Here is a 20908-nt window from a genome sequence, read left to right on the forward strand (position 1 = left end):
GATACATGTTATGTATTGATTTGATATTACATTGTAAACCCACACATGGTGCCAAGTGAATTCATTAACATAAAATTCAAGCACATAATGCATCAAATTAATTTGTTACAGAAAGGCTACTTAGGAAATAAAAGGTGTGATCATGTGATGTATAAAAAAGCTTTATCTGTGCCATTTATGTAGATTTTACCAGTTATTTTCCACTATCTTTACAATGGCATTTAAACTAGTCTTTTTTTATTTTCCATCAAATATATATTTTTTAAATAAAATAATTCTTATTAGTTGCAGCTGTGTTTATACAGGCACACAATATCAACAAAAACACCTGCAATCCTTTCTCAAAATGCTGTTACTAACAGATGATAAATAATATGCAGCAAAATTGTTTTTGAGATTGTGATATGTAAGAAAAACTATTACACAGGTGTGCAGTGGTCAATTTGTCATGTGTAAACTAAAAATATGATGAGTGTACAAATATATCATATAAGATTAATATTTACAGAGATTCATGATATTATTAGACAGGGTTAGAACTCACTTCTTCAGTCAACAAAATTAAAACAATGTTTTAAATGACAGTCCATACCTTTTGTATTCATTGATATTCAATGGGATTTGATTAGTATAATATTATTATTCATTTGTAATTGATAATTAGTTTTGATCATTAATGTAATATTATATTAGTGTCACTTTGAGTTTAGAGACTGCATACTCACATTGATCTTTCAAAGTTGTTTACTTGGCCTGGTGATTCCCCTGAGGTTGGATAATTAAGGCAAGGGTTGTCTATGTTACACACAATGGTCTGTATCCATGGCAACGTACCTGCTGAAGGCATGGCTTTATTCCTATAGTGACCTTAGAAAAAATATTTATATTAGGACAAATTCTATCAACACCACAATATATATTTTTCATAATAATGAAATGGAATTTGAGCTATTCAACTATTTTTTTCTCAGAATTGTATAGCACATTGTTCAAGCAGTTCAGAAAAAAACACTGACGCACATTATGTATGCTACCTGCTCTAATTGATATAATTAACATTGCAAGGAACATTACATTGCTTCATGTTCTGTATATGTCAACATTAACGGCATATGCTATTCCTCTCTGCAATAACAGACATATATAAAGTGCAGCTAGCTCTGCACTATAATACTTCTAATGACAATAGATACACTCAGATTGTTCAGCTTTGTGCATAAATTGCCTTTTTTTTCCAAAGGAATGTAATGAAACTCACAAAAGCCTGCAGGAATAGAAAATGTCAGGTAATATGGAACATTTCAGAAATACTTCCAAACTGTACCTTACTAAAATGCACATAAGACAAGAAATTTAAGTTATATTTCTGTAGATATGATGATATTTATTTTGTAGAGAAGGTAGATTTTGAATCAATGTTAAACTGGATTATCTTTTAATAAAAACAGAATTATATGAATTTCTGTTGTAATATAAATATCAAGCAATAATACAGTGAAGAGATATAGCTAATTAATTTTAAAGGTATATTTGGCAATGGGAAACCAAACAGGATGCATTAAATGGGCATTGAACTAAATAAAAAAAAGTTTCAATTTAAAGGGACATTAAAAACCAAATATATTTCATGCACCTCCCTCTTATTATGGGTGCAGCCATGTTGGAACTTAGGTTACACTGCAGGTATCTGAAGGTGAGTTTCTGCACATGTGCAAACACATCAGCACTGGGATGCAATAAAAGGCAAATTCCAACATGGCAGCATGCATGACTATTAGGAGGCACAAAATAACCTCAATACTGTGCTTATAAAATGTATTTGGTGTTTAATGTACCTTAATACGAAATATTAATCAGTGCATTACAGTATTTGTTTTTTAAAATGCTAAATCAACTTTTTTGTGGAGTACCTGCTTACAGCCAATAAGCATCTAGGCATCAGTTTTACATAAACAGGATTTCTAATTAGCATCAGCTTTAGCTTAACTTTTTCATGCAAAACTATTTTATAACATGTTTAATTACTGCTCTTTAATATACACAAAAGATTTGTTGAGTTCTATGTCATCTTGAAGGTAGGGCATGCAATTTTAAACAACTTTCCAATTCACTTTTATCATCAAATTTGCTTTGTTCTCTTGGTATTCTTAGTTGAAAGCTAAGCCCTTGAAGGCCACCTCTTATCTCAATGTATTTGACAGTTTTTCACAGCTAGACAGCGCAAGTTCATGTGTGCCATATAGATAACATTGTGCTCATGCCCATGGAGATACTTATGAGAGGGCACTAATTGAATTAAAATTGAAGGGGTCCATCCGATAAAAATAGTCACCCGCAAAAGCCGGCGACGCCAATATTTGCGCGGGTTTGGTATCCTATATACGGCGTAACCTAGAAGTTACGCGCGTATATTTCTGCCGTCGCCCGTAGTTTTTTGGGCTATAGGCAGGTATACCAAACCCGCGCAGTTTGGTATCCAATATGCAGCGTAAGGACTTACGTGGCGAAAATGGAGAAAACTTACTCCATTTTCACCTCGCCACAAAAAGCAGCCGTAAGAAGCCTTACGCTGACTATTGGAGCCCCGTAACTCCCTAAACTGGCAGCTAAAATAAACCTAACACCTAACGCATGCGCAATGTCTATCTCCCTCTCAACCGCGATCTGCTAAAATAAACCTAACACCTAACGCATGCGCAATGTCTATCTACCTGTCAACCGCGATCCCCCCCCCGAAATCCCTAATAAAGTTATTAACCCCTAAACCGCCGCTCCCGGACCCCGCCGCCATCTACATAAACTAACCCCCTACTGTGAGCCCCTAAAACCGCCGCCATCTACCTTATCTATCCCCTAATTAGAACCCCTTACACCGCTGTCATCTACCTTATCTATCCCCTAATCTGACCCCTTACACCGCCGCCACCTATATAAAAATTATTAACCCCTAATCTAATCCCCCTATACCGCCGCCAGCTATATTAATATTATTAACCCCTAATGTAAGCCCCTTACACCGCCGCCATCTCTATTAAAATTATTAACCCCTTATTTAATCTACCTACCCCGCCGCCAGCTATATTATCTATATTAACCCTAAGTATATTATAGTTAATATAGGTATTACATTATATATATTAACTATATTAACCCTAATTATATTAGGGTTAATATAGTTAATATAGTTACTATAGTATTTATATTAACTATATTAACTCTATCTAACCCTAACACCCCTAACTAAATTCATATTAAATTAATCTAATTCATTTATAAACTAAAATATTCCTATTTAAATCTAAATACTTACCTATAAAATAAACCCTAAGATAGCTACAATATAATTAATAATTACATTGTAGCTATGTTAGGGTTAATATTTATTTTACAGGTAAATTGTTAATTATTTTAACTAGGTATAATAGCTATTAAATAGTTATTAACTATTTAATATCTACCTAGTTAAAATAATTACCCAATTACCTGTAAAATAAATCCTAACCTAAGTTACAAATACACCTACACTATCAATAAATTAAATAAACTACAAACATCTATCTAAAAATACAATTAAATTAACTAAACTAAATTACAAAAACAAACAAACACTAAATTACAAAAAATAAAAAAAGATTACAAGATTTTTAAGCTAATTACACCTATTCTAAGCCCCCTAATAAAATAATAAACCCCCAAAATAAAAAAAATTCCCTGCCCTATTCTAAATTAAACAAATTTCAAAGCTCTTTACCTTACCAGCCCTTAAAAGGGCCTTTTGTGGGGCATGCCCCAAAGAATTCAGCTCTTTTGCATACAAATACAATACCCCCCCCCCCATTACAACCCACCACCCACATACCCCTATTCTAAAACCACCCAAACCCCCCTTAAAAAAGCCTAACACTACCCCCCTGAAGATCTCCCTACCTTGTCTTCACCACACCGGGCCGAACTCCTGATCCGATCCGGGCGATGTCTTCCTCCAAGCGGCAAAGAAGAATTCTTCCTCCGTCGATGTCTTCCTCCAAGCGGCAAAGAAGAATTCTTCCTCCGGCGACGTCTTCCTCCAAGCGGCAGCAAAGTCTTCATTCTTCCGGCGGCATCTTCAATCTTCTTTCTTTGCTCTGCCGCCGCGGAGCATCCATCCCGGCCGACTACTGAACTTGGAATGAGGTACCTTTAAATGACGTCATCCAAGATGGCGTCCGCCGAATTCCGATTGGCTGATAGGATTCTATCAGCCAATCGGAATTAAGTTAAAAAAATCTGATTGGCTGATTGAATCAGCCAATCAGATTCAAGTTCAATCCGATTGGCTGATCCAATCAGCCAATCAGATTGAGCTCGCATTCTATTGGCTGTTCAGATCAGCCAATAGAATGCGAGCTCAATCTGATTGGCTGATTGGATCAGCCAATCGGATTGAACTTGAATCTGATTGGCTGATTCAATCAGCCAATCAGATTTTTTTAACTTAATTCCGATTGGCTGATAGAATCCTATCAGCCAATCGGAATTCGGCGGACGCCATCTTGGATGACGTCATTTAAAGGTACCTCATTCCAAGTTCAGTAGTCGGCCGGGATGGATGCTCCGCAGCGGCGGAGCGAAGAAAGAAGATTGAAGATGCCGCCGGAAGAATGAAGACTTTGCTGCCGCTTGGAGGAAGACGTCGCCGGAGGAAGAATTCTTCTTTGCCGCTTGGAGGAAGACATCGACGGAGGAAGAATTCTTCTTTGCCGCTTGGAGGAAGACATCGCCCGGATCGGATCAGGAGTTCGGCCCGGTGTGGTGAAGACAAGGTAGGGAGATCTTCAGGGGGGTAGTGTTAGGCTTTTTTAAGGGGGGTTTGGGTGGTTTTAGAATAGGGGTATGTGGGTGGTGGGTTGTAATGGGGGGGGGGTATTGTATTTGTATGCAAAAGAGCTGAATTCTTTGGGGCATGCCCCACAAAAGGCCCTTTTAAGGGCTGGTAAGGTAAAGAGCTTTGAAATTTGTTTAATTTAGAATAGGGCAGGGAATTTTTTTTATTTTGGGGGTTTATTATTTTATTAGGGGGCTTAGAATAGGTGTAATTAGCTTAAAAATCTTGTAATCTTTTTTTATTTTTTGTAATTTAGTGTTTGTTTTTTTTTGTAATTTAGTTTAGTTAATTTAATTGTATTTTTAGATAGATGTTTGTAGTTTATTTAATTTATTGATAGTGTAGGTGTATTTGTAACTTAGGTTAGGATTTATTTTACAGGTAATTGGGTAATTATTTTAACTAGGTAGATATTAAATAGTTAATAACTATTTAATAGCTATTATACCTAGTTAAAATAATTAACAATTTACCTGTAAAATAAATATTAACCCTAACATAGCTACAATGTAATTATTAATTATATTGTAGCTATCTTAGGGTTTATTTTATAGGTAAGTATTTAGATTTAAATAGGAATATTTTAGTTTATAAATGAATTAGATTAATTTAATATAAATTTAGTTAGGGGTGTTAGGGTTAGATAGAGTTAATATAGTTAATATAAATACTATAGTAACTATATTAACTATATTAACCCTAATATAATTAGGGTTAATATAGTTATTATATATAATGTAATACCTATATTAACTATAATATACTTAGGGTTAATATAGATAACATAGCTGGCAACGGGGTAGGTAGATTAAATAAGGGGTTAATAATTTTAATAGAGATGGCGGCGGTGTAAGGGGCTTACATTAGGGGTTAATAATTTTAATATAGATGGCGGCGGTGTTAGGGGCTCACTTTAGGGGGTTATAGATATAATATAGCTGGCGGCGGGGTAAGGGAGCGGCGGTTTAGGGGTTAATAACTTTATTAGGTTGCGGCGGGGTACGGGAGCGGCGGATTAGGGGTTAATACATATTTCTCTTGTTAAGTGTATCCAGTCCACGGATCATCCATTACTTATGGGATATATTCTCCTTCCCAACAGGAAGCTGCAAGAGTCCACCCACAGCAAAGCTGCTATATAGCTCCTCCCCTAACTGCCATTACCAGTCATTCTCTTGCAAGTCTCAACATAGATAGGAGGTTGTGAGAGTCTGTGGTTTTTTATACTTAGTTTATTTCTTCAATCAAAAGTTTGTTATTTTTAAATGGCACCGGAGTGTGCTGTTTATCTCAGGCAGTATTTGGAAGAAGAATCTGCCTGCGTTTTTTCTATGATCTTAGCAGACGTAACTAAGATCCAGTTGCTGTTCTCACACATTCTGAGGAGTAAGGTACTTCAGAGGGGGAATGGCGTGCAGGTTTTCCTGCAAATAAGGTATGTGCAGTAAAATATTTTTCTAAGGAATGGAATTGACTAAGAAAATACTGCTGATACCGAAGTAATGTAAGTACAGCCTTTAAATGCAGTGAAAGCGACTGGTACCAGGCTGATTGATAGAGATATATGCTAAGGTATGTGCAGTAATATATTTTTCTAAGGAATGGAATTGACTAAGAAAATACTGCTGATACCGAAGTAATGTAAGTAAAGCCTTAAATGCAGTGATAGCGACTGGATCAGGCTTATTAATAGACATACATACTCTTATAAGAATGTGTTTTAAAACGTTTGCTGGCATGTTTAATCGTTTTTTAACATATGTTTGGTGATAAAACTTATTGGGGCCTAATTTTTCCACATGGCTGGCTTAAATTTTGCATAGAAACAGTTATAGGGAAGGTAATCCACAGCTCAGCTGTGGCAGTTTTGTTGTGTCTGTTTAAAAAAATGTCGTTTTTTTTTTTTTTAAATCTGTTTTTTGCATTAAGGGGTTAATCATCCATTTGCAAGTGGGTGCAATGCTCTGTTAACTTATTACATGTACTGTAAAAATTTCGTTTGATTTACTGCCTTTTTTCACTGTTTTTCAAATTTTGACAAAATTTGTTTCTCTTAAAGGCACAGTAACGTTTGTTATATTTGCTTGTTAACTTGATTTAAAGTGTTTTCCAAGCTTACTAGTCTCTTTATTAGTTCTAACATGTCTAACATAGAGGAGGCTCTGTGTTTATTATGTTTAAAGCCATGGTGGAACCCCATTTTAGAATGTGTACCAGATGTACTGATTTCATGTTAAACAATAAAGATCATTTTTTGTATTTAAAAACATTATCACCAGAGGATTCTGTCGAGGGGGAAGTTATGCCGACTAACTCTCCCCATGTGTCAGACCCTTTGACTCCCGCTTTAGGGACTCACGCTCAAATGGCGCCAAGTACATCAAGGGCACCCATAGCGTTTATTTTACCAGAGGATTCTGTCGAGGGGGAAGTTATGCCGACTAACTCTCCCCACGTGTCAGACCCTTTGACTCCCGCTCCAGGGACTCCCGCTCAAATGGCGCCAAGTATATAAATGGCGCCCATAGCGTTTATTTTACAAGACATGGCAAAGGTTGTGTATAATACACTGGCAGCAGTATTAGTCAGACTACCTGAAATTAAAGGAAAGCAAAACAGCTCTGGGGGTAGATACAGAGCATACAGACGCTTTAAGAACCATGTCTGATACTACCTCACAATATGCTTAGTCTGTGGGTGATATTTGTGACTCAGGGAAGATGATTTAACCTGATTCTGATATTTCTACATTTAAAATTTATGCTTGAGAACCTCCACTTGTTGCTCAGGGAGGCTTTAGCTGCTCTGAATGAATGTGTACAATCGCAGTGCCAGAGAAATTGTGTAGACTGGATAAATAATATGCAGTGCCGGTGTGTACTTATGTTTTTCCAATACCTAAAGAGGTTTACTAAAATTTTTCATAAGGAATGGGATAGACCAGGTGTGCCGTTCTCTTCCCCTCCTATTTTTTAGAAGAATGTTTTCTAATAGTTGCCACCACACGGGACTTATGGCAGACAGTTCCTAAGGTGGAGAGAAGAGTTTCTACTCTAGCTAAGCGTACCACTACCTCTGGCGAGGACTGTTGTGCTTTTTTAGATCCAATGGATAAAAAATGTTTATTCAACAAGGTTTTATCCTGCAGCCCCTTGCACGCATTGCTCCTGTCACTGCTGCTGCGGCGTTCTGGTTTGAGTCTCTTGATGAGGCTTTACAGGCTCCATTGGATGAATATATTTGACAAGCTTAGAGCACTTAAGCTAGCCAATTCCTTTGTTTTCTGATGCCTTTGTTCCTTTGACTAGACTAACGGCTAAGAATTCTGTTTTTTACTATACTGGCGCGCAGAGCGCTATGGCTTATATCATGGTCAGCTGTCGTGACTTTAATAAATAAGCTACTTAACTTCCCTTCAAGGGGCAGACCCTATTCAGGCCTAGTTTGAAGGAGATTATTACTTATATCACTGGAGGAAAAGATCATGCCCTTCCTCAGGACAGGTCCAAATCAAGGGACAAAAAAAGCCTAATTTTCGTGCCTTTCGAAAATTCAAGGCAGGTGTGGCATCAACTTCCTCTAAGGCAGACAACCGGACCTGGAACAAAGATAAGCAGGTCAAGGAGCCTGCTGCTGCCTCTAAAACAGCATGAGGAACGGACCCCTATCTGATAACGGATCCTATAGCGGGCAGACTTCATTCTTCGCCCAGGCGTGGGCAAGAGATGCCCAGGATCCCTGGGCATTGGAAATTATACCCCAGAGATATCTTCTGGATTTCAAAGCTTTCCCCCCCAAAAAAGGGGAGTTTTTGCCTTTCACATTTATCTGCAAACCAGATAAAGAAAGAGACATTCTTGCATTGTGTACGTGACCCATTCAGTTCCAATAGAGGAACAGAGACACAGTTTTCCTCAAATCGGTTTGTGGTTCCCAAGGAAAGGAAACCTTCAGACCTATTTTGGATCTAAAAGATCTTAAACAAATTCTTTAGAATTCTATCATTTAAGATGGAAACTATTCGTACCATATTAACTATGATCCAGGAGAGTCAATAGAGGACTACAATGGATTTGAAGGATGCTTATCCTCACATTACGATGCATAAAGATCACCATCGGTTTTTCAGGTTTGCCTTTCTAGACAGGCATTACCAGTTTGTAGCTCTTTCCTTTGGGTTAACTACAGCCCCTAGAATCTTTATGGAGGTTCTGGGGTCACTTTGGCGGTCCTTAGGCCGCGGGGCATAGAAGTGGCCCCTTATTTAGACGACATCCTGATACAGGCGTCAAACATCCAAGTTGCCAAGTCTCATACGGACGTAGTACTGGCATTTCTGAGATCGCATGGGTGGAAAGTGAACAAGGAAAGAGTTCTCTATCCCCAATATCAAGGGTTTCCCTCCTAGGGATTCTGATAGATTTTGTAGAAATTAAAATTTACCTGACGGAGTCCAGGTTGTCAAAGTTTCTAAATTTCTGCCGTGTTCTTCATTCCATCCGCGCCCTTTGGTGGCTCAGTACATGAATGTAATCGGCTTAATGGTAGCGGCAAGGGACATAGTACCGTTTGCACGCCTACATTTCAGACCACTGCAACTATGCATGCTCAGCCAGAGGAACGGGGATTACACAGATTTGTTCTCCTGTTAAATCCGGACCAAGAAACCAGAGATTCTCTTCTCTGGTGACTATCTCGGGTCCATCTGTCCAAGGGTATGACCTTCCGCAGGTCAGAGGGGACAATTGTTACAACAGATGCCAGCCTTTTAGGTTGGGATACAGTCTGGAACTCCCTGAAGGCTCAGGGATAGTGGACTCAGGAGGAGACCCTCCTTCTAATGAATATTCTGGAACTGGGAGCGATATTCCATGCTTTTCAGACTTGGCCTCAGTTAGCAACTCTGAGGTACATCATATTTCAGTCGGACAATATCACGACTGTGGCTTACATCAACCATCAAGGGGGAACAGAAGTTCCCTAGCAATGTTAGAAGTCTTAAAATAATTCACTGGACAGAGACTCACTCTTGTCTAAAAGCTATCCCTATCCCAGGTGTTGAGAACTGGGAGGCAGATTTTCTAAGTCGTCAGACTTTTCATCCGGGGGAGTGGGAATTCCCTCCGGAGGGGTTTGCACAAGATCAAGCAGGAGAGTGCTTTGGTGCTTTTGACAGCGCCTGCGTGGCCACGCAGGACCTGGTATGCAGATCTGGTGGACATGTCATCCTTTCCACCACGGTCTCTGCTTCTGAGACAGGACCCTCTACCTCAGGGTCTTTTCAACCATCTAAATATAACTAATCTGAGATGGACTGCCTGGAGACAGAACGCTTGATGTTATCAAAGCATGGCTTCTCCGAGTCAGTAATTGATACCTTAATACAGGCATAAAAGCCTGTCTCTAGGAAAATTTAACATAAGATATGGTGTAAATATCTTATTGTTATGAATCCAAGGGTTACTCATGGAGTAAAGTCTGGATTCCCAGGATATTATCTTTTCTCCAAGATGATTTTGAGAAAAGGGTTGTCAGCTAGTTCTTTAAAAGGACAGATTTCTACTCTGTCTATTCTTTTGCACAAGCGTCTGGCAGGTATTCTAGACGTTCAGGCATTTGGTCAGGCTTTGGTTAGAACCAAGCCTGTGGTTAAAAATGTTGCTCCGCCATGGAGCTTAAAGCTGGTTCTTAAGGTTCTTCAAGGAGTTCCATTTGAACCTTTTCATTCCATAGATATCAAACTTCTATCTTGGAAAGTTCCTTTTTGGTAGCTATTTCCTCAGCTCATAGAGTCTCCGAGTTATCTGCGTTGCAATGTGATTCTCCTTATCTGGTTCTCCGTACGGATAAGGTAGTCCTGTGTACCAACCTGGGTTTTTACCTAAGGTGGTATCTAACAAGAATATCACTCAAGAGATTGTTGTTCCATTCTTGTATCCTAATCCTTCTTCAAAGAAGGAACGTCTATTACACAATTTGGACGTGGTTCGTGTTTTAAAGTTTTACTTACAAGCTACTACAGATTTTCATCAAACATTCAACTTGTTTGTTGTCTATTCTGGACAGAGGAGAGGTCAAAGGACTTCAGCAACCTCTCTGTCTTTTTGGTTAAAAAGCATAATTCATTTAGCTTATGAGACTGCTGGACAGCAGCCTCCTGAAGGGATTACAGCTCATTCTACTAGAGCTGTGGTTTTCACTTAGGCCTTTTTTAAATGTGGCTTCTGTTGAACAGATTACAAGACGGAGTCTTGGTCTGCGTTTCATACTTTTTCAAATTTAACAAATTTGATACCTTGCTTCTTCGGAGGCTATTTTTGGGAGAAAGGGTTTTTTACAGGCAGTGGTAACTTCCGTTTAAGTACCTGCCTTGTCCCTCCCATCATCCGTGTACTTTAGCTTTGGTATTGGTATCCCATAAGTAATGGATGATCCGTGGACTGGATACACTTAACAAGAGAAAACATAATTTATGCTTACCTGATAAATTTATTTCTCTTGTAGTGTATCCAGTCCACGGCCCGCCCTGTCACTTTAAGGCAGGTAATTTTTCCATTAAACTACAGTCACCACTGCACCCTATGGTTTTCCTTTCTCTGCATGTTTTCGGTCGAATGACTGGTAATGGCAGTTAGGGGAGGAGCTATATAGCAGCTTTGCTGTGGGTGGACTCTTGCAGCTTCCTGTTGGGAAGGAGAATATATCCCATAAGTAATGGATGATCCGTGGACTGGATACACTACAAGAGAAATAAATTTATCAGGTAAGCATAAATTATGTTTTTATTGTTAGGATAGTGAGGGGGGATAGCGGATAGAGGGTTAGACGTGTCGGGCTATGTTAGGGAGGCGTGTTAGACGTGTCGGGCTATGTTTAGGAGGCGTGTTAGACAGTGCGGGTGTTTTAGACTTTAGTCAGGTTTTATAGGCGCCGGCAGTTTCTAACGTGCAGCAAGTCACTGGCGACGCCAGAAATTTGTACTTGCGCAGATTTCTGGACATCGCTGGTTTGTCAGACTTACGGCACGTTAGCATCTGACGGCGACTTATATGGGATAGCTCGGGTTGCGAGCTGAAACTGCGGGCGACGCCGGTTCCCTCGCTTGCGCCGCAAACTGCGATCTATATTGGATCGCGCCCGAAGTCTCTCAAAAGAAATGAAATTAGGGGGCATTCTGAAGAGGCTTAGATAAAAGGTAATCACAGAGGTAAAAAGAATATATTCATATATGGTGTTGGTTATGCAAAACTGGGGAATGGGTAACAAAAAGGGATTGTCTATCTTCTTAAACAATAACATTTCTGGAGTAGACTGTACCTTCAAACAAAAATAAAAAAAATGTTGTCTGTGGGGAAGTTTAAATGTTTTCCTTCATTTTTAAAACTAAGCATGAATACATTTTGCTTAGCTAAATAAAACCCAACAAATGTTTTTTCTGTTACAATAATGTTGATTTCTCAAATTTAGTTTCATTACTATTCAGAAACAATTAGACGCTCATGAAACCTAAAGTTATTTTTTTCATGATTCCGATACAGTGTAAATTAAAAAAATTAAAAAACTTTCCAATTTATTTCAATTATCAAATTTACTTAATTCTTTTAGTATTCTTTGTTGAAAAACACGTGGGTACATTCAGGAGCATGCATTAGTCTGGACCAAAAAATGGCAGCAACTTTTCAAGAATGCTTTTAACTATGTTATACATTTGCAAGAGCTCTAAATAGTATCAGTCTTTGCAAAAACTACTGTCTGCCATACGATGTTACAGACATGTGCACGCTACCTACCTACATATGCTCTCCAACAAAAATACCATGAATACAAAGCAAAATTAGATAATTCAAGAAATTGAAAACTTTTAAAAAATTGTATGCTTTAAATCATAAAAGAAAACATTTTAGAGTTTTATGTCCCTTTATTATATTTTTGTCTGAAAAATATTTGTATAAATATGCAACACAGGGTTTTTATATCATGTATAGAATTTTTTATCCTCATAATAGAAATTTGTAAAAAATAATCATTCACTTACATTGACCCCGCTGTTCAGGTAAATTGGTTAATCTAACCAAAACCAAGATAATGAAGAGAAACAAAGGCCACAGCAACTCAACTAAAAGCCGTACCTAAGAAGATAAAAGTAAACCACAGTGTTAATGGTTACACATAACAATTGATAAAGGCAAACTCTACAAAAATAATGGTATACAAAATAAAATAACACAATGAAGCATTCAATGGAAAATATATGCTACATTTTAATAGTGTGTGCCCAAATTAGCAATCTTGTAAAAATATTCTCTTTTAGTGCTCATGGTACATTTTCATAAAACTTAAAGGGATATTAAAAAAAAAAAAAAAAAAAAGTTATATGCTAATATACAATTGATTATTGAGAAAAATAATACAATATTAATTTATTAAGTTCTACAATTGCAGTCAACAAACCAAACAATATGGTTATAGCCCAGAGGCAGAGTGCCAGCAAAATTGTGAATGCCACCTTGGGAACCGGTGCCATATGTTCACCCCCCATGTTTTGTACAATAAATTCTACATTCTGTGCATTTTTCCATCTAAAAGCACAAAACATCTTTTGTTGTTTGTTTAAATACCACATTTAAATAAAAACAAGTATAAATAACTATGGTTGTGTACATTTTATTAACGATGAGTAATTCTGAAACATTAACATTCTAACTGTAGAGTGAATCTTCTGCCATAAGAATTTTACTTATGTCAACGGTTGTAAAAATTGATTCCAATAGCCTTGAATTAAAGTCTGAGGGGTCGATTTCTCAAGCCCCGTATGTAGCTTGATGCCCCTGTTTCCATGCGAGCCGCTACCCCATAACTTGTCCGCCTGCTCTGAGGCCGCAAACAGAAGTCAACCTGATTGAATACGATCGGGTTGATTGACACCCCCTGCTAGTGTCTGATTGGCCGCAAATCTGCAGGAGGCAGCATTGCACCAGCAGTTTACAAGAACTGCTGGTGCAATGATAAATGCAGATAGCGGTGGACATGATACGCTACGGAGTATAACTTCCACTCGAAATATGATAAATCTACCCCTGAGAGTCAACATTTATATGTTGATATTTAAATGATTAAATCAAATGTATTCCACAAACATTCTACTTTCTTTTCTTTTTAGTGGATGTGCAGAAACACCTGCCAAAAGAAAAAACGCAGTATAATTCCATTTTGTCTATTTGCCAGATTCTTTATATTTTAACTTGAAGTGTGCAAAAATGAGACACAAGGCAAAACAAAAACAGCACAAGTGGTGGTATCTAATTTAGGAGGTATATAGATGGCTTTAATTTAGGAACTTCTTCAATTTGCTTTGTTTGATGCAAAATTTAATCATTTGAGCAGAGTGTAAATTGGAATATTGGTGGCTTGTGTGCCAAAGTAACCTTGTAAAAGTGGTTTAAGTATGAATAAGATAAAAATTATTTCCTAAGGAGGGGTATGTTTAAGTTTTTGTAGCCACAACAAGGGCAGTGTAGGACTTAATCATGGTAAGCATTTCAATTGGAGATACGCATGAACTGAGAAAATAGTTATTGAGGATCAAACAATATAGCAGACACAAAAATAATTCTTATGATGCATGCTCAGTTAATTAATATATTAGAGATGTAATCATCAGCAACTATTTCAGGTAAGGATGTGACACTTAAAGTGAAGGTAAACTTTGATGAATGAATGCCTGTTTTTTAAAAACACTATTAAAAACAGGGGCACTTTCATTCATCAAAGTTTACATATCAGCCGTTTTGATAAAAAACTTACCTTTGTTTTTTTCACAGCAAGAGCAGCTTCCCCCTCCTGGAGATCCTCTCTTCACACGTCAGCAATGACTAATCCAGCTTCCTCTAATCACAGCATGGCCTCAGGCAATAACCACCCTGGGGGGAAAGCCATGATTGGAGGAAGAAGGATTAGTCATTGCTGACGTGATTAATAGAAAAGATTCATCCAATCTCCAATTGTGAGTTCTAAGGGGAGTGGACGGCCAAACAATTTTGCATTGAACTATGGAATGGTCAGACCAAGTATTGTGTATCAGAGCTGACTCAGCTGCAAAAGAGAGGGTTAAATGATCCACTAAGATATAATTGATTCTGAAATATGTTTATTCGGGGCCAAACAAAATGTATATTCCCTTTGTCAGACAACATATATTATGTAGACCCATGGTTTTAAGGAAGGACCACACACATTGCATTGTTGCTTTAGCTAAGCGTATTGAATTGTTAGAGTTGTGTAAGTGTGGGATAAGCGGCAGGTTTAAATCACCATGAATTATTCATTGACCTGTGTGGATATCTTGTATCATGAGGAGTGTAATTTTAAAGGAAGCAACTTGACCCTTGTTAGGGGCATATATATTTAATATTGTGACTGGTTAGCTAAACAATAATCCATTAATTCCAAAAGAATCTGCCCTATTTATCTTTTACCATTGTACTTAAAGTAAAGGGAATGGACCTGTGTATCAGGATACTAACACCATGTATATTTTTAGTGCAGTTTGTACAGTGATAGTGTTGTGGAAATAGGTTGTGAAATATGTTGGTGTAAAGTTTTGTTTAAAGTGCGTTTCCTGTAAGAAAACTATTTCTCCCCCTTTATTAAGAAGATCTGCTATCGCCATTGATTTTCTATGTGGGCTTTTAAAGCCTTTCACATTCTGTAAAATGTAATAGTGTATCCATAGAATGAGACTATTAAGAGTGAATAAATAAGAAAGGATAATGACAGTGAAATTGACTAGAGGTAGAAAGCAGTCTACTTCCAAACCATATTTTTGCGAGGTAAGGAGTTCAGGAGCTGATCTCAGCCCACTGAGGTGAAAATAATTTATTTTATTTGGGATGCACCCTATTTTTTTTAGATTAATCCACAATGATATGTTTACTGAAATGATTTTCCTTTATCTTAAAATTTAAAAACTTAGTGTTCATAACATTTTACAGTAGCAAGATATTGATGCATCTTGATGACATCACACGCCCCAGTGGCCGCAATATTGAAAGTAAGTACATTCTCCAATATATGTCAATATTATAATTTTTAAACATAAATGACAAATTTATTAACACATAAATTAAAAACTTTAATTATTACCAAAGTGAATTGGTTATGTTCAATTATGAAATTGGACATAAATAAAATACTGATGATGTTGATTATTATGTATTACTTAAAGAGTCTCCAGGAATATCCTGTAGCAAATATGGTGAGCATTCAGTGATGGTAAAGAAAAATTAATTTCTTCAGCTCAGAAAACTATTTTTAACCCCTTAAGGAGCTTCAGTTTGCTCAATTGTTCCATAACAGAATAATTCAGTCATTGGTCATTAAGGGGTTAATATTGTGCGCTACAGTTTTCCAAAGTGATATTTTTGTCTGCACGCACTTTGTGTATGCAATGAAAGGCCGACCTTGACATTATTACAGAATTATGAAATGGCTAATGCACATTTAATTACACCTATTTAATGCTTTACTAATTGACAATTCCATTCTTTAGCAACTGTGTTTAATATTTTTTTTTATTATAGTCTCTTGACATCTGAAATGGTTTAACAAGTTATTGAGAAATAGACGAACAGAAAAAAGTTTAGTTCTCGAATTTGTCATGTTGCCCTACACTACAAAACTTTATTTCTTAAAAAATGTTTCTGTTATAAAAAAGAAATGGTAGCAAAAAAGGACACTCTGGGGGGTAGTTATCAAGCCGTCAACCTCAAATACGCTGGAATTCCGCAGCGTATTTGTGGGGAGGCTGATTCGCCTTAGTTATCAAAGGCTACAGACCGGCAAAAGTAGAATTTTGTGACGTAAGCTTCGATCCGCCGGACTCAGTCCAACACAGATCGATTCTTACGTCACTCCAGATGTTCCGCACACAAGTGCGGCACAATCTGACTACTATCATTAAATTAATAGTGTAGTGTTAGGTTTAATTGTAACTTAGGTTAGGATTTATTTTACAGGTAATTTTGTATTTCTTTTAGCTAGGTAGTTATTAAATAGTTGTTAACTATTTAATAACTAACTAGCTAAAATAAATGCAAAGTTACCTGTAAAATAAATATAAATCCTAAAATAGCTACAATGTAATTATTAATTACATTGTAGCTATCTTAGGGTTTATTTTACAGGTAAGTATTTAGTTTTAAATAGGAATAATTTATTAAAGTATAGTGTAGTGTTAGGTGTAATTGTAACTTAGGTTAGGATTTATTTTACAGGTAAATTTCTCTTTATTTTAACTAGGTAGCTATTAAATAGTTATTAACTATTTAATAGCTATTCTACCTAGTTAAAATAAATTGAAATTTGCCTGTAAAATAAAAATAAATCCTAAGATAGCTACAATATAATTATTATTTATATTGTAGCTATATTAGGGTTTATTTTAAAGGTAAGTATTTAGTTTTAAATAGGATTAATTTAGTTAATAAGAGAAATATTATTTAGATTTATTTAATTCATATTTAAGTTAGGGGGTTGTTAGGGTTAGTGTTAGAGGTTAATAATTTTATTACAGTGGCGGCGGTGTAGGGGGGGGCAGGATAGGGGTTAATAAATTTATTATAGCTGGCGACGGTGTAGGGGGGGCAGGATAGGGGTTAATAAGTTTAATATAGGTTGCGGCGGGGTCCGGCAGTGGCGGTTTAGGGGTTAAATTATTTATTTAGTTGCGGCGAGGTCGAGGATCGGCAGGATAGGGGTTAATAACTTTATTATAGAGGGCGGCGGTATAGGGGGCAGGATAGGGGTTAATAGGTATAATGTAGGTGGCGGCGGTGTCCGGGAGCGGCGGTTTAGGGGTTAATACATTTATAAGAGTTGTGGCGGGGTCTAGGAGCGGTGGTTTAGGGGTTAATAACTTTATTGAGTTGCGGGGGGCTCCGGGGGCGCCGGTATAAGGGGTAGAACAGTGTAGTTTAGTGTGGGTGCTTAGTGACAGGCTAGCAAAAAAGCTGTAAAAAAGCTGAAGAGCAGCAAGATCAGATGAGTGATAACTCTCACAGTCCGCTGCTCATCGCCCTGTACTTGGTGCGTGGCTTTTTGACAGCTTTTTTGATAACTTAGGCGAAATTTTGCAGGTCCGCGGCGGCGATGGTAGGCGAGCTTAGGCGGGCGTATTGAACCGGCGAAGGCAGGTAAAGTAGACGCGTTGATAACTACCCCCCATTCAATTTAATTTTTGGGTGGTAAGTTAAAAGGATACTAAACCCAATTTTTTTCTTTAATGATTCAGGTTAAGCAACTTTCTGATTTACTCCTATTATCAATTTTCTTCGTTCTCTTGCTATCTTTATTTAAAAAGCTGAAATAAAAAACTTAGGAGCCGGCTCATTTTAGGTTCAGCACACTGGATAGCGCTTGCTGATTGCTGGCTACCTTTAGCCACCAATAAGCAAGCGTAACCCATGTCTGAACCAAAAATGTCCAATTCCTAAGCTTTTACATTCTTGCTTAAAATAAAGATAGCAAGAGAACGAAGAAAAATTGATAAAGAGGCCCATTGGCCTGTGTTTCTGGCGAGTCTTCAGACTCTCCAGAAATGCAAGTTATGGAGCAGCGGTCTAAAAAGCTCTGAGCAGGCGAACTGAGATTGCCGGAATTCAACCCGATCGAGTACGATCCGGTTGATTGACACCCCCTGCTGGCGGCCGATTGGCTGCGAGTCTGCAGGGGGCGGCATTGCACCAGCAGCTCTTGTGAGCTGCTGGTGCAATGCTGAATACGGAGAGCGTATTGCTCTCCGCATTCAGCGATGTCTGTCGGACCTGATCCACACTGCCGGATCAGGGCAGACAGACATTTGATAAATAGGCCTCTAGGAGTAAATTAGAAAGTTGCTATAAATTGCATGCTCTATCTGAATCATTTTGGGTTTAGTATCCCTTTAAGCTGTTAAAATTGATATTGAAGTTAGCAGAAAAAGTACACTTCTGCACAGACACACACATATACTGTATACATAATTTTTAAGGTAATCATTTTTGATCTAATAAAAACAAATTTGCCTTAAAAGCACATAAAACCCATTTATTTTAATTTTATTATTCAGATAAAACATACAATTTTAAACAACTTTCCAGTTTACTTCTATTATCAAATTTGCTTAGTTACTTTGGTATCCTTTATTGAAAAGTAAAACTAGGTAAGATGAGGAGCAGCAACTCACTATTATGAGCTAGCTGCTGATAGGTGGCTGCACATATATGCTTCTTATTATTGGCTCATCCAAATGGGCCTGATGATAAAAGATTCTGCTTCTTGGAGAGAAATTGTAGTGCAGACTTCAAAGGGGCTAAACTCACTGAATTCTAAAAGAAAAAGGGTGGAACCCTCCAGCACTGCAAGATCTCTCACGTGATTCTAGATGGGCAGGTTATGCTATACTTCTCTAAGGGGCGTTCCCTACATTTCTGTATGTGAAGGAGAGACAAGCCCAGTGTAATATAGCACTGCTTGACATGAGAGTTTTGTTACACTTACACTTGGATCATTTCAGTATTAATACATTTAGGGCTAGATTACAAGTGGTGCACTAAATAATTACGGGCCGGCAAACGGCACATTTTCCAGTTTGCAGGCGTACAATAATTAACCAGCCATTACAAGTGGCTGGTTACTGCTATCGCGAGCTCTGGTTAATTTTATAAATGTGCCTCAAATGCACCCAAAATACAGTGTAGTGTATTTTATTAAAAAATAAAGATAGCAGCATCTTTATTTTTTAATAAAATAACTTCAATAGGCATTATTTTGGGGCTAAAGTTGTGGAGTGGGTGTAAGAAAAAAAAATGGCACTGAAAAGTGCATTTACATTGCGGTGTATGGGAACTGTGTGTTCCCTGTAAATAAATATGTATTTGGTTATATACATATATATTAAGGTGTTATTATGTATATATACATAAAACATATATATTTAAAATTGCTGCAATCGCTGCGGGACTTACCACCTTCAACGTGCTTATGTTATGAAATGAAACTCTTACCACACTAATGGCACCCAAATGCTTTTGGTCAAGTTGATTTGCCATTCCAAGCTCTTAAGAAACCGAATCACAACACATGTATTGAACATGTCTCACTTTGTAGATGAAGCCTTTACAAATATGTCAGCTATAAAAGACGGTGAGTGTGTGGCTTTATAAGGGAACGTATAAGAGACTTAGGAGTTTGTAAAGCAGATGTCATAAATTATTTAAATTAAAGATATAGTGCCGCTCACATAAGGTTGAATAAGGACATGACAGGTATAGATATAGGCCCCAACCAATATAAAATAAATATGTATGCAGACAATGTTCTTATATCTCTATCCCACCCTATAGTAGCTCTGCCTGGTAAATTATTTCTCCAATTTTTTGATAAATGAACAAAAATCAGAGGTTCTGAACATTAACCTTCCAGACTCAAATGCATCTTGCTACCATGACCAAGCTTTTTTACTTTAATTTGGATTGTATGGTCTTAAATAAGCCATTGTAATTAAAGACATGGAAATCTAAATTGTTAACCTGGTGGGGTAGGATTTACTCAATAAAAATGACAATTCTACCTAAAATAATGTACATATTTATCTTGGGATCTATTAAACAATTGACAATGTATAGGCCTACTGAACAAAGAAGGGATCAAAACATATAGCAAGGGCCTCACAAAATTAGACCAGATATTACTAAAAATATTAGTATATATAGATATGTATTTGCCATGTGGTGTACCATCTTAAAAAAACATCCACAAAATGATACCCACTCTCACCAGTCTGTTTTAATGCTGAATTGTTAGATGGGCGTGTTTCCCATATTCCATGTAACAGATCCAGAAAGGATCTTAGTCAAATTGTGGGAGGCAAATTTGCCTACTGGTTGAAATATATTCAACTTACACAATTGATCAAAACGTCACAATGTAGACAGGATTTCCTAAGACCCCCAAAAATATTTGAAACTCTGTGTTTGCCAGACACACAACGGAGGGGTTCCCTGACAA

At 37.3% G+C, this 20908-nt stretch overlaps 1 protein-coding gene across 1 annotated transcript in view; it reads right to left on the bottom strand.

The window, feature by feature from the left end:
- The window catches only part of LOC128649747 (phospholipid-transporting ATPase ABCA1-like), a 2013556-nt gene that overhangs the window by 1741777 nt on the left and 250871 nt on the right, over window positions 1–20908 (bottom strand). The window contains exons 3-4 of the mRNA XM_053703184.1: window positions 12900–12993; window positions 726–867 (exon numbers count right to left, since the gene is read on the bottom strand). Coding sequence (XP_053559159.1) covers window positions 726–867; window positions 12900–12993 — 236 coding nt within the window. The remainder of the gene's footprint in view (window positions 1–725; window positions 868–12899; window positions 12994–20908) is intronic.

This window comes from Bombina bombina, chromosome 2, assembly GCF_027579735.1.
Source record: "Bombina bombina isolate aBomBom1 chromosome 2, aBomBom1.pri, whole genome shotgun sequence".
Taxonomy (NCBI): Eukaryota; Metazoa; Chordata; class Amphibia; order Anura; family Bombinatoridae; genus Bombina; species Bombina bombina.